Source organism: Thermobia domestica, chromosome 7 (assembly GCF_964235325.1).
Source record: "Thermobia domestica chromosome 7, izTheDome1.hap1.1, whole genome shotgun sequence".
NCBI classification, from domain to species: Eukaryota; Metazoa; Arthropoda; class Insecta; order Zygentoma; family Lepismatidae; genus Thermobia; species Thermobia domestica.
In genome coordinates, this window is record NC_137460.1 from 132,201,419 (window position 1) to 132,228,496 (window position 27,078).

The 27,078-nt window shown below is 36.5% G+C and overlaps 1 protein-coding gene and 1 long non-coding RNA gene across 8 annotated transcripts in view; one reads left to right on the top strand and one right to left on the bottom strand.

The window, feature by feature from the left end:
- The window catches only part of LOC145690397 (uncharacterized), a 145,251-nt gene that overhangs the window by 60,160 nt on the left and 58,013 nt on the right, over positions 1 to 27,078 (top strand). For all 7 annotated transcript variants that reach the window (XR_014132205.1, XR_014132206.1, XR_014132207.1 and 4 more), the window contains one exon: positions 18,205 to 18,412. Coding sequence is in view for 3 of the 7 variants with exons in the window: in XM_081765237.1 (XP_081621363.1) it covers positions 18,205 to 18,253 (49 nt within the window). In the remaining 4 variants the exon portion in view is untranslated. The remainder of the gene's footprint in view (positions 1 to 18,204; positions 18,413 to 27,078) is intronic.
- On the bottom strand, positions 249 to 21,338 carry LOC145690398 (uncharacterized). The gene is made up of 3 exons (XR_014132209.1): positions 21,223 to 21,338; positions 732 to 848; positions 249 to 432 (listed from the first exon to the last, which is right to left on the bottom strand). It is a non-coding gene; the product is annotated as an uncharacterized LOC145690398 (long non-coding RNA).

A 27,078-nucleotide genomic window follows, 5' to 3' on the forward strand; every position in this document is an offset into this window, starting at 1 on the left:
CCTGATAGTGTTTCGGCACAGACCCTTTTCACTTAAAACACATGTTTAGCATTCCATTTCGCGCGAAAGTTTGAACCTTTAATTTCTTTCTTATTACTGGGTATGAGTATTTTCACTTTATACTTTCTGCATGGATTCTGGCTCACAGGGTTTCAACTGCTGTGTCTATTCTGTTCAAAACTTCATCTCCTTGGTTGTTGTAGGAGTCGAGTAAATGGTGGAGATTGACGTACCTCCTGCTTCTTGTTCGTGATTCACGCTTGTTCGGCCACTGTCTATCCACTTGTACACACTTCTGCGCGGTAGACCACTGTTCCTTTGAATATAGTCGGTTAATTTCAGTCTCTCACCCTCCTTCAGACCATAGAAATCGGGTGATTGTGTTATGTTCTTCCTTAGTGCACCATGCCAGCCGAGCGGCCACTTTTTTTTCTGTAATATAAAAAATTAAAAATGGAGCAATTAAGATCAAACTCTCATAGCATTACGACAAGAGTATAACTTTATAACGTGCGAGAACAGACAGCAGTGCGTATAATCTATAAAGAGAAATATGGGAAAATTACTGATAACTTTTGACTTCTTCTCATATTATTACAAATATTTAGGTGTTAGCGATAGGTTTGCTAATTAAAATTGTAAAAATAACCGAATTTTTTATTATTATTTTTATTGTCCTAGTTTTTTGTGATGAACAAATTCAATTAAATTAATAAAATGACAACGCTTACCTTTGTCCCTACGATCTTCTTTTAGTTTATGTTGATATTTCAGCTCACTCTGGAGTCATGTTCGCAACCACTTGTTATCTTTCTTGTCCCCTGTAATACCATCGTTGTCTTCTTATCCTGTGAAGAAAATGAACCCCATGTATTATCCCAAGCTTCTCGTATTAATGGATCACCAAATTCATTTCTGGACATATATTTGATTTCATACCTTCCATTTAAAATACCATGGAAATTCTACCGGACATTAGATTTTGATTTTGGTTTTAGTTCAGCGTCACTTTCAGCACCGAGACGTGCACCTACAACTTAATGTGAGATCCGAACCACATTAATTCCCATCGGGAATCGAACTCGGACATTTAGATCCCTGATTAATATCACCAACTTACACTTACTATTTATAGATCTAACAGACCTATTTAACTCTATCCCGATAAATTTAGCTACACTTTGTACACAACAAAAGTTAAAAGAAAACAAAGTATCAGATCTCGTTATATATATGGAACTAGCTGGGTTGAAATGAAAATTTAAATGCACAACGCCGTATCTCATGAGCTTAGTACCCGTGAAATATGCTGTTTTTGTTTTTAATGGAATCGATTTAAACGGCATTTCGACTCTAATATTGGTCAATTTCGATCATTTTATTATCTCCTCTTCTCCGAAATTGCGGGGCTGAATTTGGTTTTAAACGGCATCGGAAGTGTGACCGGTCATCTCAGCGACCCGGAAACTATAGATTCAACATTAATATGGGCTATTTTTGATCTGTTTTATGTATTTCGCATTCCACCTCCCTCAAGATGCGGTCCTGAATTTAGATTTAAACAGCATCAGAAGTGTCACTGTTCATCTTAGCGACCCCCAAAATGTGGATTTAGTACTAATATCGGTCATTTTCGATAATTTTTAAATCTCTCTTTCTCCCCCTCCCCCAAGTTGCGGGTTTGAATTTGGATTTAAACGGGATCGAAAGTATCACTGTTCATCTAAGGGACCCAGAAACTATAAATTCGACACTGATAGTGGCCATTTTCGATATCTTTCTCCCCGTCTCCCAAGTGGCGGGGCAGATTTTGGATTTAAATCGGATCGGAAATGCCACTGTTCATCTAAATGATCCCGAAAACTATGGATTAGACACTGATATTGGTCATTTTCGATCATTATTATATATAGCTTCCCCTCCCCCTTCTCCGTGCTGCGGCACACAACATCAGGATTGTCACTGTTAATCTCAGCTACTGCTAATACTATGGATTCGACACTAATATTAGTCATTTTCGATCATTTTTAAATGTTTATTCCCCTCCCCCTCCCCAACTATCAGGGCTGAACTTGGATTGAAACAGCATCAGAAATGCCACTGTTTCACTCATAGACCCCGAACACTATGAATTCAACATTAATATCGGTCATTTTTTATCATTTTTAAATTTCTCTCTCCCTCCCCTACATTGCATCGTCAAAGTGAATAGCCTAAAGTAATTCCTGCCCCTAAACGATAAAAAAGTGAAACGATAAAAAGCACCCAAGGCCCGACCTTCATATATGTTGAAAATTTGATTGAGGTTGGTTGGGTGGTTCAAAAGTTATTAGGTTTTATTGGTTTTTATTTATATGTCCTCATCCCCTCCCCTAGTATCTACCGTTAAAGTGAAATTACAAAAATGTTTCCAGATCCGATCGGTCGGATAGTTCAAGAGCTATTAAGTTACAAAAATGGTCACTTTCAGTCTTATATAAATTGATTTTTATATATCTCCCCCTCCTTCTCCTCCCGTACGTTGCTCTGTCAAATTTCAATCTTAAAAACGATCCCAGGACTGAACCTCATCTATGTTGAAAATTCGATCAAGAATGGTGGAGTGGTTCAGGATTTATTAAGTTTTATTTATTTTTTATATCCCTTCCCCATACCTCAGTTCTACCATCAAAGTAAATAGCCTAAAACCAGCCCAGCCTCGAACCTCATCGTTTACAAATTTGATCGAGATTGATCGGGCGGTTCAGGAGATTTAGTCACAAATATAGTGATTTTTAATTTTATATATATAGATAACAAAACTGAAATATTGAACTGGCTACTGTGATACACACGATGTTGAATATCTTAAAACATTTTCTGGTCAAGTTTTTGGTACTAATACAAAAAAAAATATTTAAATACGAAAAGAAAGAAATACATAGTTGTAAATATTTACGTTTCATTTAGTACAGTTAGTAAGTATACATAGAATCCAGTATGTATAGTAGTAAGTAAAAGTGTACACCAAGAAATAACATTTTATACCAAAACAGTTACGAAAAATAACAGTTACAGTTCTTATTCATATGTCAGTGGACCAGTAATAATTGCAAATGAAGTGTAAAGTGAATAAGGTTGAAAAAATCTAGTGAAGTCTGGCAATCCGAGGTTCATTTTATTTCCAGAATATATGCAAACAACAATGGTATTATAGGAGGTTCAGCCCGGAAAGAAAGAAAGAAAGCGAAGATGACATCAAACTGAATGGAAATATCAACATAAAGTAAAAGAAGATCATGGGTTAAAATGTAAGCTTTGTCATTTTATTACAGGGTGTCTATCGGTCATGAAAGTCACGAAAAAGTCATGAAATCAGAAAATGGTCATGAAAGTCAAGAGAAAATAATGAAATTTAGCTTTTGGGATCACGATTATTTATTTATTTACTTTCATGTGTACAAATCTAAGTAGAGAGTGGAAAATTTTGTTCTATAAAACGTCAGAATTCACCGCCAAAAATGTCTATGGTTGATTTTAGATGCTACCAAATCGCAAAGAAAGCACGCTTTTATCGCATGTATGAAAATATGACCTAATTCGCACCCAAATTGGCTCTTGAGATTGGCCTTCAGGTGGCATCATTGAGCAGTGGCGATGCAAATCGCATCGCATTGCCGAAACCGCCTACGCTTCTAACCAGTTTATTCAAAGACATCAGGTTTTTATCGCTCCAGGGAACAGGCTTTGAAAGTAGAGAAAAGATAAAGATAAATGCTAAAGAATATAGGTACTGTTATTAGTTTTCGAATGTTATGAAATTTTATGGCTTGGTAAAGAAAAGCTCACGAAATTTCATTTTGGAATTTTAGTAAACACCCTGTATTAATTTAAAATGCCAATTAAAAGCTATTGTAAATAGATCTCGAACAACGCTATTTTACATAGTGTGGAACCAATTAACTCCGTTGTACAAAGCATTCCTGTAAACCTATTTTGGCCATTGAATTTCTAGGATTTTGTATATATTGTATATCAAAGAATATTGAAAATTTGTGAATGTAGATTTAAACATGGTTATTCGAAGGAACAACGTAGACGATCGTTCTTTTGATATGTCCTGCACAAGTGTGACATGTAATCACAATTGAATCTATTATATAGCTCAACGGAAGCGGCTTAACTCTTGGAGGACAAAGTCTCAAAAGTATATCTGGAGAATTACTGTCTGAGGTAAAAATTAACCATATTCACAGTATATATTTTACACCTACATAAACACATCCTCCAGTGACACTTTATGTTTCTTTACGGAGGTCGAAATCATCCTCATTCCCCCAGTAATTCGAACACTGAGTTCTGCTGTGTTGTAAATGATCCCTGTTATACACATACTGTGACTGAATCATGTATAATGTTATTACTTGAGACAATGATAACTTTGTATCTCATCTTGAATTACAAATATGAAATTTTCTGCAAAACCAGTTAGTTCTGTACAGTATCACCTAGGTCAACTCTATATTTCTTTAAATATTCATAGATGAATTAGACTTTAGCATTCCTCTCAGCAGAGGAGCTGTATGAGACTTGGACCTACAACTTAACGTGAAATCCGAACTACGTAATTTCCCACCGGGAATAGAACCCGACTCTCTCTCGCCAAAGTTCAAATATTGATATTGAGTTTTTTTAATAAGTAGTAATGCTGTTTGAGGGCTAACAAATTCTGCACGGGATTTTTAATGAATTCTCTGGGACTCAAAACAATGGTGATTACAGTGGATCTGTCTATACCAGCTCCCTGTGTAACATTGACATTTTAATCCATTTCGGCATTAAGCATATCAGTAATAATTTCTATCCCAGTGCAGCTAAAACACATATCCATCATACATTTAGTACCTATTTATATTACATTTAATCAGCTCTGACATTAAATGTGCTTCTTTGAACATAGGCTTAACATTTTGATGGTAAACACACATTCGCAAATCTAGCAAAGGTACGCTATTTTGGTCTCAAAGCACAGAATATGAAGAAAGCTGTTTATATTGTTGGGAACACTTTTGAGGTAAAGCACAATCCTTTCAAGTCACACAAAATAAAGTTGTTGTTTTTTGTTTTTTTTTCTAATTTCCTTCATTCGATTTACTTTCACTGGATTTCACTTAAAAAAAAAAAAAAAAGCAAAAATTCTGCTGTTATTATCGAGCTAGAAAATCTTGAACGGTCATTATTGCTTCCGTACTTAACTGTTTTCATCCTATTTTCTCAAGATCTCTAATCGCCCCATGTTGCATGGTTAGCTTCAACTGATTCGCATAAAATATTCCGACACTTGTAGTTCCTCTCATACTTTAGACTTCGGGCAACTTTCCGGCATTAATAATTATCACTTTTCATTTGCAGCACGCACGCATTTAATCTTCAGTTTTCAGTAAGAACACCATATTCTTCGCACAAAGGATTTGCATAATTCTGCCTTTCACCCATGATAGTATTTTCTGAAAACGATTGCTTTAAGTTTCTTTTATGTATTTTACCTCATGCATCTTTCTGTCTTTCAACATTAATTCTCCTTAGTTTTGATACTTACGATATGCCTAATATAGGACACATCTCATCTATTTCTTTTAGGTTATATTCTGCAGGTACACACTCTTGGTCATTTTCTGGTTCTGTATTACCTTCATTTGCAGAAACAAATACCGCTTTCTAGCATGTTGAACAAAGACACTTTCCAAGGATAAGTTGCATTGATTGGTTTTCTTCCTTTTCAAATGATCACATGACATTTCCACATAACCTTTCCCACACTCCCTTCCTTTCTTCCGAACTTTGTGGTGTTGAAGATAATCTCAACTAACTTGTTCGAAAATATTATATTTAACAAGAAACTTGTTTATGTGATACGTACCCACAGTTTAGGTCTCTTACTATTTTTGTAAATGCTGTTGATTAATCTCATTTATTTCACACATTCGAGTTAAACGTGTACTCACTTTCCCATATGTTTTCTTACAACAGTCCTCTTGGAAACGTTGTCCGACAAAGCACTTCATTTTCATTTGAGAGACCCAATATTCAACACAGAACAGTTTGTATCAAAGAACAGCAGCACTGAACTGTCGCTACAAGCTGGTTTCAGCGGTAGGCATGTTCAGATTTGCAATGACTGGAAGAAGTAGACATCTACTATCACTTTCTATTTCATTACTAAGGTAGAAAATATGACGCCTTAAGAACCAAACTTCTTCGTGTGGTGTGAACGTGACACTGCTGTTTGTTTATTATTATTATTAATACTACTACTATTAAAATATTAGATGCATGATTTCTTATTATCTTCCTTATGTTTCAGCCACTTTTGCATCTGTGTAGAACATAGAGTTCAAGATTTGACCTCAAGAAGTTCATACCTTTGAGGAAGTTCACTGAAGCAAAAGTGACTGGAATATTAGGAAGATAATAAATAGACCATGCAACATAACCATAAAAGTTGTGTAAACATGAAATCCGTAACATATGATATCCTTGATTAACCACAGAAGTGAAGAATATGAGCTGTCTCACGTTCTTCCCTCATATACAGAAAATTTATGCTTGAGTACTGTTACTAGAAACTGTTCTCTTTTTCTCTACTAATACCAAAAGATATGATAGAGAGTTAAAACCAGAAATGAAAACTAAATTTTACTTCCCGTGGTTTTCCTCATCATTTTGTAATAATAATAATAATAATAATAATAATAATAATAATAATAATAATAATAATAATAATAATAATAATAATAATAATAATAATAATAATAATATTTTTTATTCAATATGGAAATTACAGATAACAATCCTATTATAATGTCCTCAGTACATAAAATACATATAATATATAAAAATACATGAAATAAAATGACAAGTACAACAACAAACTGAAGCAATACACAAATAATATGCTTTAAAAATCACTAAAGATAACTATATCATCGTTCTTACAGATATCTTTTGTACGAGAACATTTATTGATCGTTTCAAGTCCTTTATAAATAGGACGTTCTTTTGCCAATTTTGGCACACATCTAAGAATTCTAAATTATTTGTGTTCTAGGAACATAAAAATCTAAGATATGACACAAATATAATTTACCAACTAAGATGTTATGTAACATTTTCAATTAAAACAGTTCCCTTCTATTGGCTAAGATTAATCTAATGCCTATCTAGTTTTCTGAGTCGATTTCCACTCATGTTCTTAAATTTCTATCTTAGCCAGGCAAGAAGTAAATTTGAATACGTTCTAGATTACTGGAAGACTATTGAGTATATCTGTTCCACACATTAAAACAATATTCTAGATGACTTCTTACATTTGCAAAATATAAAAGTAAAGAAGCTTTCAGACTTGTAAAATCCCTGGAAGTCCATTTGATAAAACCCAGGTTTCTTCGTGTTTAGAAGTAATATTTTCAATATGCTTATTGAATAATAACTTATCTTCAAAGACAATACTAAATATTCGATGAAAGTAATAGTATTAATGATACATCATCAACCTTATAGTTAAAATAAATAGGATTGGTTTTATTGGTTAACAAATGTAACACATTTAATTAAAATTTAATAGTGAACAATTATTATTTAATAATAATAATAATAATAATAATAATAATAATAATAATAATGAAATATAACTGCAAAATGTTGATTATTCAAATATTATAGTTTTAATGATTATGTAACAGAAACGAGGGTACCCATAAACATATACTGTGCAATAACTGTCCATTTACTGACAAGTGTTCGAACTTGCGATTCAGTGTTGCAAAGATCAGTGGTCTATTATTGTCTCACTGGTTCCACTAACTTTAAAACTCAAGATATTTTCATAACTATGAGGGATGATTCCAAACTTCTGTTATTTTATTTATTTATTTGTTTATTTTTAGTTCATTAACTTTCGAGAGTTAGAGTATCATATTACATTACAGTTTTTCAATAAAACTCCCGTTTAACTCTATGCGCTATCTCTTTGCAGTAGAAAACTTCCAGGCCGTTTTCAAAGAACTTTTTGAACTGGTATAATCACATTTTGTGTCAAGTTCTCAAATTGCACACTACACAGAGTGCCTTCAGTCTTAAAAAGAAAAAAAGTCACTGGGATCAGGCAAGTAAAGTGGCTGCGAGAATAGTTCAAGATCTTTTACTACTTTCTTCGTTCGGGAACCAGTTCTGGAGCTTTCCGATTTAATATATAATAAGTGCTTATTGAAGTAAGCCAACAAGAGATTAGAACAATAATCAGCATTATATTTTACCTTTGTTAGGTAATGTACCAGAATTATCCCATCGCACTTCCAGGATACGGAAATCATTATCTTATTTCATGGTCTGGGGTCTCCTCGCTAACCTGATGGTTAGCTCATAGGCTTTTGGTGCCGAATTCTATTCCTAAGGAGAGCAGAGAAAATTGATTTCACAATCATTCATTTTCATTGATCATCCTTCGTCTTTAGTCTAAAGGGTGTAACCGTGGGACATTAAACTAAAATTAAAAAGTACGTGGTCCCTGGTTTGATTCCAGGTGGAAAGCACAAACAATTTTGGAATCATTCACTTTCATTAATCATTAGTCTTCATTAGCCTAAAAACCATAACCATGGAACGCTTAAAAAAATTACGATGTGCTTAAAGAACTCCCTCTATATTGTTAGCGTACACACCTTCAGTGCAGGATACCTGAGTTTGATTTCCGGTGGAAGCTTATGTGGTTCAAATCCCACGTTAAGCTGTAGATCCACTTCTTATATAGTCTCAGTGTTAAACGGGACGTTAAACTCTAAATCAACGAGCAACAACGTGCTTAAAAATCGGGGCGGGTGGCATGATCCTGTAATCTAGCTCTGTTGCAGGCAGGGGAGCGTGGGGGGAACGGTCTGTACAGTGGGGTTATCTTGCATGATGATCTGTGCATCGGCCAAGGATACTGGATTTACGTCTCGAATCTGTGCACTTGCCAAGTATACTGGATTTACGTCCCGGATCTGTATACCTGCCAAGTATACTGGATTTACGTCCCGGATCTGTGTACCTGCCAAGTATACTGGATTTACGTCCCGGATTTGTGTACAGTCCGCAGCAAAAAACCTGCAACATGAGCATGTAAGTTTATTGTGAAACGACGAAGTCTTTTGTTCCAAAATAAGTGTGCAGGGGACGACACCGAGATTTCTCTTGGCGTGATTCGTGGCACTTAGAGTTACGTTGATTCCCTGTGCTGTTAAGCGTAGTTTCACAATAAACTTACATGCTCATGTTGCAGGTTTTTTGCTGCGGACTGTGCCTGCCAAGTATACTGGATTTACCTCCCGGATTTGTGTACCTGACAAGTATACTGGATTTACGTCGCGGATCTGTGTAATTGCCAAGTATACTGGATTTACGTCCCGGATCTGTGCATCTGCCAAGTATACTTGGTTTACGTCCCGGATATGTGCACCTGCCAAGTATACTGGATTTACGTACCAGATCTGTACACCTGCCAAGTATACTGGATTTACGTACTGGATCTGTACACCTGCCAAGTATACTGGATTTACGCCTCGCTCCTGGTTCGGAGCCCACGTTAATAGTAGGTGTCATTCATACCCTCGATATTGCAGAAGAATGCAAAAGGCAAATTCAACGACGTACTTAAAGTGAAAGTTCTTCTGGTCTCCTCTCTGTGATTAACTTTGGGATAAGCCTACCTTGGCTCTCAGGAAAGCAGTCCTGCTACATAGCACACAGTTCACTTCTTGTTGCATGAAATAACAAGAAGTGTTCTTTCTTTAAATTTTCCACCGTAAGATCATGTCTCCTGTCTGTTAAGATCCGTTTAAAATGCCAAAACGACCTTTCAGCATCTATCGATGTGAGAGGAGTATATTTAAAGCACGCGACAACGATGGGATCCAAACCCAGATCAACTGTTTTCTCACCCTCCAAAACTAGAAATATTTCTAATTTACTGCAAATCGTGGTTTTCACTAACAAGACGGCCACACTTTTTTTTTTTTTTTTTTCAAAACTTAACCTTTTTCACCGGGAATATTGGACAAATCTTTCACTACACCATCAAATACACTCAACTTTTGGCATAGTGAGAGAGGAACAGTAACTCACAGAACAGCATTAAGAAATAAACAAGACTTAATTCCTTTAACTTGAGAGATCATTTGTCATTGCAACATCTGCTACCTTTTATTCTTTCCAAGAATTTGTGGGACTCAGTTGGTTAATAATACGGTGAGTCAGCCCCTGGGGCGAACCAGCTAGAAACCTTAAATTCCTTATCTTACTGAGTGATAATGCGTTCCGCTCTATCAGTTAGCAACTTGACATGCATTTCCCGTTGCAAGGAAAAATTGAAAAGAATCAGCAGTCAGATATGGCAATTAATGGCAAATATGGCAATTAATTTAAGGGATGGCATTTATCAAAAAGTTTTTTTTAATGGCAAAATAAGGCATTTTGCCATAACCTATGCTCTTTACTAGTGAGGCTGAATTTGAATGTAAACGACATCGGAAGTGTCATTGTTCATCTCAGCGATTCCAAAAACTACCTATTCGACACTGATATCGGACATTTTCGGATCGTGATATTGTGACTATTCACGTTACGGTTTTTGTGTCACTCCTCCTACTTCCCCTGGATGTGCTAGGGTGTGCTACCTCACAGGTGGCTGAACTTAGATTTTAGGGACATGGAAATTGTCACCAATCAGCTCGTGGACCCCGAAAACTATGGATTCGATATTAATGTAAGTTATTTTCGATCATTTTATATGTATCCTGTCTCCCACTCCCCAGAGGTGTGTTGGGGTTATTTTCTCGAAAGTACTCTCTTCCACACTGTAGGTAATATGTGTAGGAAATTTGTATAAGTACAGAATTTTCATGCCTGTGCACCAACGTAGTTTGTAGCAGTGAAAATCGCGATGTCGTGTTATAACGCATAATACTGGTTCTTTGATACAATGCAATCAGTGATGGTGGTATTTCTTTTCACAGGATAAGAATACTTGTATGAGAACACAGGATAGAACACATTCAGTTGGATGTAACTTTCTTTTTTAAGATTCTAAACACCGCAATTCCCAGATAGAGACTTATGTATACCCAAGAAGCATCCAGAAATTGGAAACTGAATTTAAAAAATTTGTATGTACAGTCGCTAAAGTTTTCGTTGTATCTCCGTAGGAGCTACCTTTCTACAATTGTATGACGGTATGTTACGATCACGCTCATAGTGTCGGACGGTGTTAAAAACAATTGTGACTATTCACGTTACGATTGGAAAGACCGAACGATCCATTTTATACTGAAGATATGATATACTTACGGAAAGGTACGCGGAACGAGACTAAATATACCATACTATCAATGCTGTTAATCAGAGATGGCATGGGTCAATAAAAACTTAACCCATGACCCACTGTCCTACAACCCACTGTCAGGCTAAGCCCACCATGACACACTCTGACCCACCAAAACCCATCTTCTTCCACTCTGACCGATGATCCACGCCGTCCTCTCAACTAACTAAACAGTTCACACTTCTAATAAAGCAAGGCGTGAAATTATCACTAATGGGAGCTTGAATTTCTACGGTCAATTGCTCAAGCACTGCTCTGTTACAATACCGATGGACCTGACCTTTGCGATATAAAATAGTAAAGTGTTTGTCATGGGCTATATTACAATGAATGTCAATTTAATTATCGTATGATACTTTTCGGTGGAAAATAGAATTAAATTTGAAAGTATCAAATCAAGGTAAAATAGACCAACGTAAAGAAAGAAAATAAAAACAGTGTAAAATTTGACTGTCTCTCGAAAGCCAAGTAGTAAGTCCAAATGCTATTATTACAATTACAAATATCAATAGCCAAAAGTGCCTGAAGTTCTTACTTCACCTAGATATACTCGTACTCATCTCAGGTAACAATAAATGAAACAAATAAAAAAAAAAAAAAGAAAGAAAGAAAAATGGAGGCCTCGAAGGTAAAACCTATATAAATTCACCCTGTTCAGAAAATGCTGTGTACAATGCATTGAGCAGAGTGAGTTGCTGGGTCCTAGTATGTCATGGTGGGTCGCTCGTTCATGGTGGTTCATGGTGTGTCAGTGAATCAGCGTGAGTCAGAGCAGGGTCACGGTGGGTAGTGGGCCGCAATTTGTCACCTCATGTTGACCCATGACCTATTGACTCATTCACAAATCCTGACCTACTCCATCTCTGCTGTTAATACAGAAGATGGTACACAGCATTCATTATTTTAGCAAACGTAATAGAGGAATTTACTACAACCAAAAAATAAGAAATATCTTTAATGCAAAAAAAAAAAAAAAAATTAATATCCACTAGTATAAATATATATTGTAGGTGTGCCTCATAAATATATTTTGAGTGTTTCTCACTATTTTTAAATCTCACAAGCTGTTACTGCTGTCAACTGCAAAGTTGATACTCAAATATGTTGATTGTAAGCATAGCAGTTATAATCACTTGGTTGTATTCTTCAAATTTAGCGCAGACACCATTACTTAATGAAGTCCATGGTCGATCATTACCATTTCTAGTTTAAACCACCTTGGTCAATTTACTTCTGAAATAGTAGTTGCTAATTGTAATACAGGGTACAGTTCTACGAGCCATGATACTTCAAGAACATGTACTCATGGCCAGTATGCAAATACAGAGTTTGGTCTTTCTAACCAGGGCCAACTTGTCCATATAGGCGAACTACGCAGCCACGCAGGGTGGCAAATTGTACGGAGGATAATGGCAGAAGGTTTTTTTTTTTTTTTTGTTAGCAGAGTTGCAACATTCATAGGGCGAATACATAAAAATAAATAAAAACTTAAGAACTCTTGAACTGCGCGACCGATCTCGATCTAAGTTTTAACGTAGATGACTTTCGAGTGTGGAAACTTTTTTAAAAATATTTTCACTTTGACGGTAGAACATAGGGTTGGGGGAGGGGAAGGGGAGATTAATATATAAAAATTCAATCATTCAGACAATAATAGTTTCCTGCGCTTGCGCAGGACGTGCAGGTTTGCTAATTATTATTATTTGGTAAAGGCCTTCTACCTAAACAAAAAGGTTAAATAATATCACTCAATCAGGGGGAACCGAAATATTTTAGCCTAGCGTGTCAAAATACCTACAGCCGACCGTCTTGCATAAATCAATTCTTACGTTAGCAACGTTTTCAGCCACTAATCTTCAAATAAATTATCTATAGCATGGCCATTATTATTTTCAAGTCATTTTCAATGTAGCCAGGCGTGTAGCCAGAAACTTCATTTTGAGACGGGGAGTTCGATTGTTGTCACTTTTAAAAGTTAGTGTGAAAATTGGTACTTTAGAAGTTATAAGTAATATTTTTGTGTCACTTTTGGTTAAGGGATATGGAACCCCTTGACTACATTTCTGAATGTAGCTCAAACGAACCCGCAGAAAGCAGCTACAGATTAAGCTCATAAGAACGTGTATTCAGTTCATTAATATGTCAGTTGAACTTTAAAAAAAAAAAAAAAAAAAGTTAGAAACAAATACAAAAGAATTAAAAATGTATAAATTAAAAAATCGAAATGTGGAATACACGAGTGACATTTTATTGAAACATTAGGTAGCGTCAAAGAAATGCTACGTGACAAAAGCCACGTGACGATAAGTTGAATGTCTAGGGTTGTCACTTTTATTCAAGTTATTCCGGAATGCGAACAATAAAGAACAAAGTTATTATTATTGTATGTCAATGGTGGTGATGAAAAAATTACATCCGTGACTCCCAGTCAATACAATAACTATGTTTCATTTTATAGCTTTCAGCGTAAGCATACACAACCTTATAGTCTTATTTCAGGTATAGATATATACAGGGGTGGACTGGCCATAATCAAGTACCGGCCCGATGGCCGCTGCGCCCTCCTCACATCAGTGCCTTTGCGCCCTCCTCGGGAGGGGCTAAGACCCGTCGTAGCCTCGGGAAGACGCACAGTTTCCTCTCTGAACACATTAAAAAAAAAAAAACAAAGGTACATAATTATTTTATAAATTCGCTAGCCTTTGGCCAGCTAAGGCTCCACCCAGACCCCGGTATTTGCTCGGCCTGCAGCCTCGCTCTTTCTGTTTTCGGCGTGGGAATGCTATTAATGATACTAGATTTACCTCTAAATATATAGACTTGACTCTAATATCGGTCATTTTGGACGATTTTTACATATCACCCTTACCAGCCCCACGCTCCGCCCCAAATCCCAGTATTTGCTCGGCCTGCGGCCTCGCTGTTTCTGTTTTTGGCTTTGGGAATGTCATTATAATGATCTTAGGGACCCTGAAATTTATAGATTTGACTCTAATATCGGTCATTTTGGATGATTTTTATATATCAACCCTCCCACCCCCAATGCTCCGCCCCCAGATCCCGTCTTTACTCGGCCTACGGCCTTGCCCTTTCTGTTTTAGGCTTTGGTGGTACCATTAATGATCTCAGCGATTTCGAAATATATTGATTTCACTCTAATCTCGGTCATTTTGGATCATTTTTACATTTCTTTCCCTCCCACTCCCGCCGTTACATAAAAACAAGACTCCGTTCAAGACTTACAGATGAACATCTGGAATCATTGTTCTTGATGAACTCAGAAAGAGACATTCCGACCAAAATAGATAACAATCTTATTATTGACAAAATGTGTGGAAAAAAGCAAGATGCGAAGGCTCCTTCAAGCATAAAGCAGTGACTTTACTTTCATTTTTCAGTTTTGTTTTTGAATTTCTGTTTTCGCTAGGTAGGTATATAATTCTTAATTTACTTTTGTTAATTTGTAGTAAATGTTTCATGTATACTTTTCATTAACGTTTTTAAAAATAGATGAAAAATAAGTTAATGTTATGATGAACTTAGCTTTAAAAGGACGGAAGTATGAAAAATAGCATAAGCCCCAAACTTAACTCAAATATTCAGTTATAATTAGGCTGTTAACAAATGTAGCCGAAGAATTTAAACAACTGGTGTGATTTTTGTAGTCTCAGTTAAAGTGTGCAGATTTATATAGGCCTAATATACGAGGCGTTTGAACATAAGTACACAATGAAATGTTATTTCAAAAAAGTAAATGTATTTTCAGAAAGTACATACTTTACTCTATTTTTCGACATAGGTACCAAGTTTGTTCAAACACTTATCATATCTTTCGACCAATTTCAAAATACCCTCTTCATAAAAACTTGCCGCCTGCTCCGATAACCAAGCGTTCACTACCGTTTTTACATCGTCGTCATCATTGTAACGGTTGCCACTGAGGTGTTGTTTGAGGTGGAGGAACAGATGGTAATCGCTCGGCGCAAGATACGGACTGTAGGGTGGGTGGTTTAAAACTTCCCAGCCAAATCTGTTCAACAAATCGCGGGTCTGATCTGCAGTGTGAGGTCTTGCATTGTCATGGAGAAGAACAATGCCCTTTGTCAGCATGCCGCGTCGTTTGTTTTGAATCGCTCTGCGTAGCTTTCACAGGGTTTGGCAGTATGCTTCTGCATTGATAGTGGTTCCTCGTTGCATGAAGTCGACCAACAAAACACCATGCCTATCCCTAAACACCGACGCCATGATTTTGCGCTGGGACAGAGTCTGTTTGGCCTTCACCTTTACAGGCGAGTGTGTGTGTCTCCATTCCATGCTCTGTTGCTTCGATTCGGGCGTGACATGCGAAACCCATATTTCGTCTCCAGTTACGATCTGACTCAAGAAGCTATCACCTTCTTCGTGATAACGAGTCAAGAACTTCATAGCACACTCAAATCTTTGGTTTTTGTGGTCCTCTTTAGGAGTTTCGGGACCCAACGGGAGCACAGTTTCCTAAACTTTAGGTGTTCAGAAAAATTTTGTAAAGCACTGATCTCGACACGTCAGGAAATTCGTTTGAGAGACCTGTTATTGTGAAGCGCCTGTTCTCACGAACCCTCGCTTCAACTGAAGCCACCAAATCGTCTGTAATCGAAGAAGGGCGACCGAGCGTGGGTGGACGTTGTCACGGCCATTTTTGAATTCTCGTACCCACTTACGCACTTTGCTTGCACTCATAACAGTATCACCGTACACTTCGCAAATTTGTCGATGAATTTCTGCAGCAGACAGGTTACTTGCTGACAAAAACCGTATCACTGAGCGAACCTCACACGCGGCGACTTGATAGTTTTAAACATTGTGAAAGCACAGAACCCAACCGTACAGGTCAGCTACAGAGTTGAAACTGAGCACAGTTGTTCTCGAGGCATGCCGGTACACGACGCACACGCTAGTTGCGGTATGCGCGCGAACTACTAGTGTCTACAACAAAACGGACCTTACTTAAAAAACACGCCTCGTATTTAGTAGTCAAAGTCTCTTTGTTTGTTTATGAAAATATTGAATTTGTATAAATCTATCCTGATTAACTGCAATAGCTAGTTAACCTTTTGTTGTGTTTTGTGTACTAATTTTCCGGGGGAAGCCCCCGGCACTTTCTTTTATTAGGAGGGGGTATTCCATACAAGTTAAAGCCTCAGATGGACGGCGCCCTCCAAGAGTGTGTGACCGCGCCCTTTTTACATAGCCAGTCCACCCATGGATATATATAGATATATGGAGGGTACTTCATTTCTCAGTAACTACTGACCGGATACGAACCAAATTTTAGGGGCAAGTAAGACCACAGTCCAAGGAAAGGATTGCTACATTCGGTGGCTGCCTTGTATATGGTACTTAATTTCTTAAGAACTATTAGCCGCGTCTGAACGAAATTTGGTTGCAAAGGCTGTCGTCTAAGATGTAAAGATCGTTATATTTGCTGGCCGAGCTCGGCTAGAGACAGGTTCAGCTTGTATGTAGTACTTTATTTCTAGGTATCTACTTGCTTGATATGAATGAAATTTCATGGGTGATTAGTGTAGCCTATCATTTAAGGAATAAAGATTGCTCTATTTGGTACCTGTCTCCGATTACATACAGACTCGGGGCGACAACAGATGCTGTGTTTCACAGCTTTGCATACCGAAAGCATTTGAATTTAGTATACATCGGCTTGACTAGCTACGGAAAGAGAATCTGGAAGTCTGACGATTATGATCTTCCCTGTCTAAGTGTAGTGACTACAGATTATTTCTGTGATATTTTTTTCTTTTGAATGTTCTGTAGTGCTTTTCATACACAACAGCAAGTAATGTCATTTAATTGGCTCGTCCGAACTGGTTGTTAAAATTGTTTCCCTACATCTATATGTAGAGCCAGTGTCTAGGGAAGAAAATAAATCCCTAGTACTATTTTTTGCGAATTTAATATATATATTTTTCCTATCGACCTTCTAAGATGACAATTAAGACATCCTACAGTTGATACATGACACTTCAATTTTCTGTAGCTCTGATGAACGGAAATATAATTCTGTCGATATGCAAGCCAGTTCGTTTCGGTAACAATATGTTTAGTTTCCTGTCTCAGACGCAAATTTTGATTTGCGCTGACAATCCTGGTTACTCCGTTACTTGTACTATTGGAAAACATTGTGAGAGAAGTCACATAGGCAAAAACTATAATTTTATCACTACAACTTAAGGGAGAAATGGATAAACAATGTCCTAAATACTTGTATAATCATTGTAAATCATAATGAAGAAATTTCCAGGTTAACGACCTACGATTATGCCTTTAGGCTAAACTAGACGGACGACTAATGGAATAACTGGTGGAATCAGAATGTGGAAAAACACGGACGAATCCCGAAAAATCCACGGACATGTTGTCCACCTAAAAATCAAATGGCTAGGATCGCACCAAGAGCACTCGCAACTGTGGAAAGCATCGATGATTTAGTTTCTAACAGATATATCGAATGCTTGCTCTACAGACTGAAATACTTAATACACATTTTCATTAAGTGTTTTGTGAAATAAATTCCATAAATTTCCAGGAAGTTATATGATTATCAGAAATATGATTATAATCATCGGTGCAAATGAATACAATGCGTGCATTTGAAACGTCGGAAATCAATAATCTCATCTGACTCATAGGCCTAGAATACTTGCAACAATTATATCTATTGACGAATGTCTGAAATTCGACAATTTTCATTATTCGCTTATAGTTTCGTAGAGTTTTTAAACTAACTATGCATTTTTTTTCTTTCTTTTCAGAACAAATGTTGCGGCATCAAGAACTACACACATTACAGATTTCTCATGAATTTCGATCCGACTGGTTCCTGAACTAAATTCCTATGAAGTCTCATTTTCTCAGAACACTAAATTCCTCGTTCCCAACTCGAGAATGATACTTAATACAATGTCTTGCAAAGATGTTACGATACTTGGATGTTCTTTCTCAGGTCATGCAGAGTTTGCGGTGAGTGTTGTAGATACCACTGACTTCTCTTCGGCAGATGCTATGTAGTTGGAAGCGATCATATAGAGCAAGAAATGAGGTGTTAAAAAGCCACTTTTGGCGGGTTATTTCAATATCAACTTTTATTTATTTATTTTTGATAGGTTGGTGGGTGTAAGCAGCACTACTTATGTTTGAAATATCATTGTGGCCATTGTTGACATCAAAAGGAGTCTGTAGTCTGTCACTAGAGGATTTTCCCTCTCTTGTCGAGGGGTTTGGGAGCTTGAAATATTCTTTATTAAGCTCATAGATGGACAAGGGACTCTGAAAAGAATTCTTTATCTTTAACATTGATTCAACACTAAGTTTTTCTTTTTGCCGTCTACCTAGTTAAACAATTTTTCTCTTTCTTCGGGGAAGTGATATATGGGAATTTTGGATGTCGTAATATTCACTAATGATTAAACTATTTATACATAATTCCAATAGAAAAAATAGTTATTAATCAAGTGATCTCTAAATTAAATAATAATAGTAATAGCGAAAGGTGATATATGCAGTCTGCTGGTTATTTTATAAAGTACTTTAGAGCAAGCTAATTATTGAAGACGCTTTATTTCGCTTATGCATTGATTTTAACTAGTCCAAATTTTCAAATTTTGTCTGTTGCTCGAGGGCTGTAAATAGTGATTGCCATATACCACGCGGCGTTTCTTCACTACAGAGCGGGAATCGAACCAGTGACCCCAAGAACCAGAGGTGAATGCACTACCACTGAATCACCGCGGCCCTACCAAATTTGGTAGGCAAGTCCTCATAGTGTAAGAAAAATTCACTATATTTCGTTGACGCGCCGATCAACCTCGACTCGGCTCACCTTGCATTTTGGTACTTTATTTCTCGATAACTATTCGCATCTAAAACAAATTTGGTTCGAAAGTAGGCTATCATATAGGAAGTATAAATCACTAAGTTTGCTGGCCGAAGTAGCCGAGAGACAGGCTCACCTCGGCTCAGCGTGCCGTACTTTACTTCTAGGTAACTACTGGCTTAAACTGAATGAAATTTGATGAGCAAGTAGCGCATCATCTAAGGAATAAGGATCACTATATTTTGTGATTGGCCTGGGTTACGTACAGACTCGGCTCGAAAATAGAGGCAGTGTTTCACATCTTTGGACATCGGGATATTCTGAATGTAGTTCACTTCGGCTTGATTAGTTATGGGAAGAAAATCTGGGATACTCACGATTATGGTTTTCCCTGTCTAGGTGTAAAGTGACAACAGCCTGTTTCTGTGATAATTTTTCTTTTCAATATACTGTAGTGCTTTCATATGCTACAACAAGTGATGCCGTCATTAGTCGGTTCGCCCAAACCGGTTGTTAAAATTGTCTCTACCTCTACGGGTAGATGTATCTATGAAAGAAAATAATAACTCTGTAGTACTACTTTTGCGAATTTAGTATATGTATTTTCCTATCCGATTTACCTTTCTAAATGACAATTAAGACATTCTACATTGGGGTGGCACTTTAATTTTCTGCAGCATCTCATAAACGAAAATGTAATTCTGTCGATATGCAGACTAGTTCGTTTCGGTCACAACATGTTTATTTTTCTGTCAGAGACGCATATTTTTGGTTACGCTAACAATCTTAGTTACTCTGTTACTTGTACCATTGGAATACATTTTGAGAGAAGTCACATCGTTAAAAAATTATAATTTTATCACTATAAATTAGAGGAAGAATGATTCATCAAAATCCTAATACTTGTATAAAGTAAACGATAATAAAGAAATTTTCAATTTAACGACCCACGATTATTCCGTTCTCGCTAAACAACACGGACAATTTATGCAAGTGAATGATATGGAAGAATTTATGGCAGTGGCGTCGGAAGTATTTTTCACTGGGGGGCAAACTGATTTTGAACTACTGTTTTGAAAATAGACGCGAGAATGTAACATAGGTAAGATAATACGAATATATGTTCGTAATGTAACAATAATTATATTTGGTTGGACAATAATAATAATAATATAATGCAGCTCTAAACAGTTTCATGACGGTAAAATTCCATCTTCGAGAAGCATATTGGTTCACATCTTTAAGATTAATTAATCCAGTGCCAGTTTTGTGCTATATTTTGGTATGGTGCAGAAATTTTCCATCACTTAAATCACAGCTAAAAACAAATACAATAGCAAAACTTGTGCTACTTACGAGAAAATGACTATTTTTAACTACAATTTTTACCATTTTATATACATATTTTTAACTGTGTTGGAAATGCCTACACGGACATTATTCGGACAATGGAATTGGCTTTTCAAATGTGCTCTGAATTGGTCTGTGACCTTTTTCCAGTTCTTGAACCCTCGGCGAGAAAAGTTAATACATCTCCTTGCATCAGCATTTTACTTGTCAAATAATATGCCTTATACAATCAAAACATAATGTAACCAGATTGAATGTATGAAACCATTCCGCGCGACAAGATTGGCTTGCAGTTCGTGAAAAATTAAAATCCTTAATCGGCTGAGTCTTATTTTCTAAAACAGGAATTTCAAACCTTTTCCCATGATCGGTTACACAAGACCTTTCGTCAAGTTCTTTAGGCAAGTTCTGTTTGGGAATGTTGGGGGAATTTATCGCCTGACGCTTTGCTCAATTTGCTGCTTGGAGGTGCTCGTGGAATCCTGCACTTCAAGTGAGGCACATTGCAGAGAATTCTGAGATGCATTTTGTTGTGAACTTTCTGTACAGTTCGCGGCATAGAAATTGTTACAAAAGTTCTAAGTCCAAATTAATAACAAACTCTTACCCCGTTTTCTTATGCATCCAGAAATACATGTCTCAATCAATCAGTTGCATCTAGTATTCAATACAACTCCTCCCCTCCTCCACCTCTCCTTGTCTAAAGTAGTGAGTGCGACGTAGTACACTCTTTCCATTCAGCTGAAAAAGAAACAGGAATCAAGTTTACAACGTTATAGCTTTAAAACAGTCTTTTCCATTCATTTGTTCTGAAATATTTTTAAGAGCCTAAATTTTAAAAAAAGTCACACAATGTTCCCAGACCTTCATAAAGACCTTTCGTTTCATTCTTTCCCTTATTTAAAGACTGCAAGCTAGTAAGATGCTCCCTAAGAAATCTATGAAAATTGCCAATAACGGCAGTAGGTTTTGTGCTTCCTAAAGTCTGTAATGCACGCGTAGACCTCTAAAATATCTACTGACAGAAATGAATGTTATTCAATTATTCATTTCATCTCTTTTCAGTAATTGCAAGCAAATGTTCCAGGAGGGTCATTTGGGCAGGACAAGAGGGTGTAATTTCCCCTCCCTTGAGCTTCATAAATAAGTATTGTTTCATCAAATATATAGTAATACACTAATAAAAAAGTGAAAATCTTATGTCGGCGGAGAATCCCCTCCCCCCCCCGGAATAAAATTTAAGACACTGCTTTTAGCAAAAAACCTATAGAGCTACGATAGCACATTGCCAGAGAGCTTACATTTTGTTTCAAGAGTCGAAGGTTTGATCTCAAGCCATATGAGTTCCTGGGCGACATTGAGAGAGAGGGAAAGAGATTCAAGTATGAAGACAGAGAGGGATGATTTATATACACAGATTTAGAATTGGGGAAAAGTGATCGGACAGCATTCGTATTATGACGAAAATTGTGATTTTGTGAAACAGAAGAAGGGAAGGTTTCGAACTGCGAGGATCACATTAGGCAGTTGTCGAATTAAGGTGGATAACTCTTTTTAGAGCATTAGATGATTAGAAAGGAAGAGAAAGATCTTGAGAACTGAGGAATTAAGAATTTAAAAAATCTGAAACTCTCGAGACTGGTTTCGAACCACGAACCTTGTAGTTATCGAACCATGACTTTATCCATTCTGCTACGGAAAACTCTATGTACTCGTTACATACGTTTCCTTTAGCTACGTTGAAAGCTAACTTAATGGGATATTCCGAAAGTTGACTCGGTGGATGCGCCGTTCTGATAGGATATAAACCTCTTGTAGCTTAGCTACAATGTACCGTGGCGGATATAAATCATTGATCAAATAATGGCGACTGCTTTGAAACAAATGCAGAGTATGAGAATTAAATCAGTCGTATCTGTGGTTTCGTGTGAAGAAGAAACAAACTTGTAAACCAAAGGTTTAAGAACAAACCAAGTTATAATATAAACTTTGCTGAAGATTATTCACTTATATCATCATAAAAGAAATACGAAAGACGTTATGAAACGAAGAAATACAACTTTGCAAGCGGAGGCAAAGAAACCTAAAGTAACGAGACTAAAGATGAATCATTTACCGCGTAGTGATTGTGGTTCAGTGGTCAAGGCGCTGGATCATAGGATCTTTTATGGCGATTGATCGACGATGACACACGTTTTATTATATTCAGATATTTGAATACTCGGATGTTTCAATACTTGAACTATGAAATCTTCATGAATAGTAATAGTAATAATAATAAACTAATAATAATGATTATTATTATCTCGTAAAAGATTAAAAGCTAGGAGCTAATTATCGCTCAGTTTATACCATTACAAGCAGAAACGTGACATTTGGCAAGAATATTTTGATTTTGTTTAATGTTGCCCACGAGAAGAGGAATGTTACATCAGGTTTCTAAAACAAACAAAAAAAAATTAGAATTAACATTTTACATTTGAGACGGGACAAGGCAAACTTAAATTATCGTCTCACTTTGGAGATGAGAATCGAGACGAAACGAAAAGTATCGTAAACATTTCTCGTCTTTTCTCGATTCTCCAAATAGTGCATGACCATTCTTTAAGTTACAATTGCTCTGTAGACTGAATCCTATAGGTTTTTTGTTACTTTGTATTTCAGAGCTCTTTGAATTATGGTCTGTGTAGCTATTTTTGTATGCAAAGATTTATATAATTACCTCTGCATATCCAAAAATTAGTTCAGTATATGCCTTACTCTTGAGTGATATTCAGTTATTTTTATTACAGTTATTTTCCTTAAAGCATACAGTAGAATACTTTCTACATGAAACTTTAGTGGAAAGCTTTTGTTTAAAATGTGAGTAGTTGCAGAGGTGTGTCTTGAAGGTACGGAACCCCTTCTCCGAAATCCCTACGTTTAAGTAAGTTTTGCCAAATTGTAGGGCAACTTTAAAACTTTTAATACCATTATTTATTATTATTATTATTATTATTATTATTATTATTATTATTATTATTATTATTGTGAGAAAAATAGACAAATTTGTAATATAAGCTTATGTACGTTGGTTTACTGACCTTGAATTGTGACAAACATTTTATCCGTTTTCCCACTTGAATATATCGATAATTGAAGAAGGAAATAATTAGACCTTGATAATTTAATTGAAATTCTTCGTAATATTATCCATGACAAACACTTTACCATTTTATATCGTAAAGGTCAGACCTATCGTTATTGTAAGAGCGGTGCTTGAGCGATTGACGGTAGAAATTCAAACTGCGATTAGTTAGAATTTCACAACCTGATTGTATTACAAGTGTAAACTCTTTAGTCGGTAAACAGGCCGTGGATCATGTCAGAGTTGATGACGATGTGTTTTGGTGAGTCAGTGGTTCATGGTGGATGGTGGGTCATAGTGGGTAGTGGGTCACGGTGGGTGCTGGGACAGTGGGTTGTGGGTCAAGGTTTTATTGACCCACGCCATCTCTGGTTTAACTGGTTTGGGCTCGGTTTAAACTTGAAACAGAATGTGTCCGTTTATTTCAGAAAACGAACCGTAATTTGGTTCAGTTTTGTTTGAAAATATACATTATATTGCCACTGGAAAAGTTCCAAATGAAATGTAATGGTTTCGTTTTAGGTTAGGGTATTATGAGTCTGCTGTTTCACTTTTGAATGGAATTACGATTCCCCATGCTTTTTTTCCTACTTTTTTTCTACTTTTTTTGTGAAAAAATATTAATGAGCAACAGCAGGTAAAACTGTTTTTCGATTCGGATTGGTTTGGGTTAACAGCTTCAAAATGAAATCTTTACGTTTAATGTCCAATGATGAGGCGTGTTAAGTTAAGGAAGACTATGATTGAAGCAAGTGAATTATGAGGGACGAAATGGTGGAATGAGAAAGTGGGAGTGCCCGAGAAAACCCACGAACACGATGTTGTCCGTCTCAAGCTTACTTGCGCTGGGAACGAACCAGGCACCCCACCCATCAGATAGTTCAATAAGCGGGGTCTCAGTTTCGATTCCCGGTGGGAGAACCTTTGAAATATTAAATGTCCTCGCTGTATCTGCGTTCGTGTCCCTGTCATTCAAGGTTACTGGAAATACCTGTAAAACGAGAATAACCTAATATAATAGAGATAAGCTACGGAGATACTTTCGGTCTTTTTTTAAAATTTAAACTTGAATTCTCTGGACTATAGTATTTTAACATGACCGAAATCAGTGTTTAATCGTTAACAAAATATTGGAATCGTAAACGTTTGCAATTTGCTACATAGAGAGTGTTTCTTGAGTCTTACTTAAAAGAGCGATCTTAGGGTAGTGGCTTGAGCATTCGTTTCGTGAGTTAGGGGTCGGCGGTTTGCGTCCCTCCGAGGATATTCAGAAAAAAAATTTAATTTAGAATGTAGATATTTCTGAAGTATAATAACATGAAAAATAGTCAATTTCTTTCGTTCTTACAAGTTAGATTTGAAAAGACTTCCTCCACAGGGGAAAAACTAAAAACATGACGTCACAGTCTACAATCTCGATTCCTACTGTCTGAAAACTTTGCGTGAATACATGAATACAAACGGGTCATCCTTCAGGCCTAGTATGAGTCATAAATTTGTCTGAAAAATTTTCATTGTGGAATTCTTATTAAGTTCTTCCACTCTAACTAGAAATAATAATATTTTCATTCGCCATTTTCAACACGTTCCATATATTCGTTCAACAAAAATTGGTAAATAGGAACTATTCTTTTTTATATATTTGTTTCTATATTTTGTTAAAATATCAATATAACACATACATAATCCAATGTCTTTTACCCAAAGAAAGGGTGGTACTATGTATCGAGATAAAGACGTATCCTACTTAATTTCTGTTAAGGCATTCGAAGGTTCGATTTTCATATTGTCCAGTAGCTGACACCTTCTTTTCCCCCCCTCTTTTCTTTCCAAAGTATCTCTTATAAGGCAATTCATCCTTATAGAGGATCCAAAACATTTCTTTTTATTTTTCTTGAGTACGCTAATTTGCTTTGAATAGGACGTAATATTGAGGTCTCAAATATACAATAATAATAATAATAATAATAATAATAATAATAATAATAATAATAATAATAATAATAATAATATAGAAGACAAAGTCTGTATGAGGACACACAGTATTAAAATCTGTAAAATCACCCGTAACGTTTGGCAGAAGTTACAAAATAGTTGGGATTGGAGAGAAGTGTCAGGACCATCAGGACATACCCTCTGCATACGTCCCTACAACTAGCTAAATGTTATAACGGAAAGTTTCAAGGTAAATTTCAGTAGAAAGTAGGGATACAGACCTCACAAGAGCCGACATCGATTCGAACCACGAACACCCAGATTAATGATCCAGCGCCTTGACCACTGAACCACGATCACTACGCGGTAAATGATTCATCTTTAGTCTCGTTACTTTAGGTTTCTTTGCCTCCGCTTGCAAAGTTGTATTTCTTCGTTTCATAATGTCTTTCGTATTCCTTTTATGATGATATAAGTGAATAATCTTCGGCAAAGTTTATATTATAACTTGAGTTGTTCTTAAATCTTTGGTTCACAAGTTTGTTTCTTCTTCACACGAAACCACATATATGGCTGATTTAATTCTCATACTCTGCATTTGTTTCAAAGCAGTCGCCATTACCTGGTCAATGGTTTATATCTTCCATGATACATTGTAAGTAAGCTACAAGAGGTTTACGTCCTATCAGAACGGCGCATCCACCGACTCAACTTTCGGAATATCCCATTAAGTTAGCTTTCAACGTAGCTAAAGGAAACGTATGTAACGAGTATATAGAGTTCTCCGTAGCAGAATGGATAAAGTCATGGTTCGATAACTACAAGGTTCGTGGTTCGAAACCAGTCTCGAGAGTTTCAGATTTTTTAAATTCTTAATTCCTCAGTTCTCAAGATCTTTTTCTTCCTTCGTAATCATCTGATGCTCTAAAAAGAGTTATCCACCTTAATTCGACAACTGCCTAATGTGATCCTCGCAGTTCGAAACCTTCCCTTCTTCTGTTTCACAAAATCACAATTTTCGTCATAATACGAATGCTGTCCGATCATTTTTCCCCAATTCTAAATCTATATATAAATCGTCCCTCTCTGTCTCCATACTTGAATCTCTCCCTCTCTCTCAATGTCCCCAGGAAATCATATGGCTTGAGATCAAACCTTCGACTCTTGAAACCATATATAAGCTCTCTAGAAATGTGCTATCGTAGCTCTGTAGGTTTTTGCTAAAAGCAGTGTCTTTTAAATTTTATTCGGGGGGGGGGGGGGATTCTCCGCCGACATAAGATTTTCACTTTTTTATTAGTGTGTTTCTATACATTCGATGAAACTACGCATTTATGAAGCTCAAGGGAGGGGGAATTACACCCTCTTGTCCTGCCCAAATGACCCTCCTGGAACATTTGC